Genomic DNA, 1936 nt, shown 5'->3' with positions numbered 1-1936 from the left:
ACGCACACACACACACACACACACACACACACACACACACACACACACACACGTGTACCCAAAGTGTCTCTCTGAACATCAGAATAACTCCTCTCTATACTTTTCTTCTTGTGCTCACACGTCAGTTTCTCTATTTCTGTGATACCGACTCACTCCTTATTTATGAGACCCTTCCAATAGACCCACTCTGATCTATGCTCACCTCAAACTAACCTTTCCGGGGTTGAAAACCTACAGTTGAAAACCTCCATGCTTAAATATTCCATCTATCATGTTGATAATATTGCGTCATGAGCAGCTGCTGTGTAGCTCTCAGAAGGTTGGAGGTCTGATCGAGTGTGTGTGTGTTTGCAGTGCAGATCAGGATGAAGGGTCCTCACGACTACTTATCAGCCGTGGAGTGGCCTATGATGGTGGTAAGAACACACACACACACACACACACACACACCAACATCACATTCGGAGAATAAACATCATTCCACATTTTCTTAAAGAGTATTTTTTGGGCTTTTCCAACTTTAATTCTTGACAGGACAGTTAGGTGAGGAAAGGGTAAAGGGGGGGGGGGGTAGACATGCAGGAACAGGCCTGATTTACACACATACTGATGCTCAGGTTCAGGTATCAATATCTTCTGATTAAAAGAACGAAGGTAATGGTCAATCTCTAGAAAAATCTACAAAAACAAACTAGGTGGGCCAAAAAGTCTTGTGAACTAAATAGATCTGCAGCCAGATCAAAATCTGGCCGGATTTGGCCCGCGGGCCTCGAGTTTGACACGTGTGTTGTAGATTTTAGTTAATGTCAACAAACCAACTATGTGTTAGTTATCTACTTTAATTTTATAACCAGTTAAGAATTAAGACATTGGAAAGGAAACATTAAGGAAAATATAGAATATCACCACATTGATCCTGTAAAGGGGAATTTAACAAGTGCCCCGGATCATTAATTGGATTTGGTCTCACACCTGTTGTCCCAAAGTGTCTCTGTCTCTGTGTACCCCTGGCACCAGTTCTACATGGTGATGTGCATCGTGTACGTGCTGCTGGCGGTGTTGTGGCTGCTGCTGTCGGCGTGCTACTGGAGGGACCTGCTCCGGATCCAGTTCTGGATCGGGGGAGTCATCTTCCTGGGCATGCTGGAGAAGGCCGTGTACTACGCCGAGTTCCAGAGCATCAGATACGACGGCTTGTCAGGTAGCTGAAGGAGAAACTGTCCCATAGACAGCTAAAGAAAGTCTGTTCGCCTCCACCGGAAAGCTAACGTTTGTTTAGCTAACAGCTAATTTGGCTAACCGCTAGCTGAGACAGCACGTAAAAGACCCGCAAAAGTTAAAATAACTGTTTAAATATGTAACAGCTGTTACGTCAGTTCTTCTTTTGCCACTGTTTAGTTTGAGTAACGTTATTTTAGGCTGAATCAAGCTGTCAGCTAGCGGTTAGCCGTTTAGCTGTTAGCTAAACTAGCATCGTTAGCTTTCCGGTGGAGGCTAACGGCAGACCGCCACGGTGGAACAGATCGTGCAGCGCCGTAAATCCTCGTACATCATGATCATCATCTGCGCTTGCGCGATCATGTTGCACATGCGCAGGACGGGTCGTGTACCGACAATCACGATACTTACACCACGATACGATATTGTATATATACGATATACGATATTTTGCAATTTATAATCTTTTTTCCAACTTCTAATTTTTCCCCAATTTCTAATGACGTCCCCCAAAGGAAACTTATCAACATCTGTTTCATCTAAAAAGAAAAATTTCTTCATTTTTCTTCACGTTTGTTCATCTCACTTCAAAGTTATCACGGCAAAACGGGACAAACTGCCCAACACATATAGAATATAGCAGAGGTCTTCAACAGGGGGTCCGCGACCCCTAGGGGGTCCGCGGAGGTACTGCATGGGGGTCGCTAAAGTTTTGGTT

At 44.4% G+C, this 1936-nt stretch overlaps 1 protein-coding gene and 1 long non-coding RNA gene across 2 annotated transcripts in view; both read left to right on the top strand.

The window, feature by feature from the left end:
• The window catches only part of LOC117939478, a 17121-nt gene that overhangs the window by 10456 nt on the left and 4729 nt on the right, over window positions 1-1936 (top strand). The window lies entirely within an intron of this gene.
• On the top strand, window positions 337-1209 carry LOC117939463 (transmembrane protein 87A-like). Its single transcript, XM_034864835.1, has 2 exons — window positions 337-416; window positions 1018-1209. Exons 1-2 carry the CDS (start codon window positions 366-368, stop codon window positions 1207-1209), a joined length of 243 nt encoding a protein of 80 aa, XP_034720726.1. The 5' UTR covers window positions 337-365.

The sequence above is a fragment of the Etheostoma cragini genome, chromosome 3, assembly GCF_013103735.1.
Source record: "Etheostoma cragini isolate CJK2018 chromosome 3, CSU_Ecrag_1.0, whole genome shotgun sequence".
Lineage (NCBI taxonomy): Eukaryota > Metazoa > Chordata > Actinopteri > Perciformes > Percidae > Etheostoma > Etheostoma cragini.
Note: the sequence above shows the minus strand (reverse complement) of the source record. Positions and strands in the feature narration are given on the sequence as shown.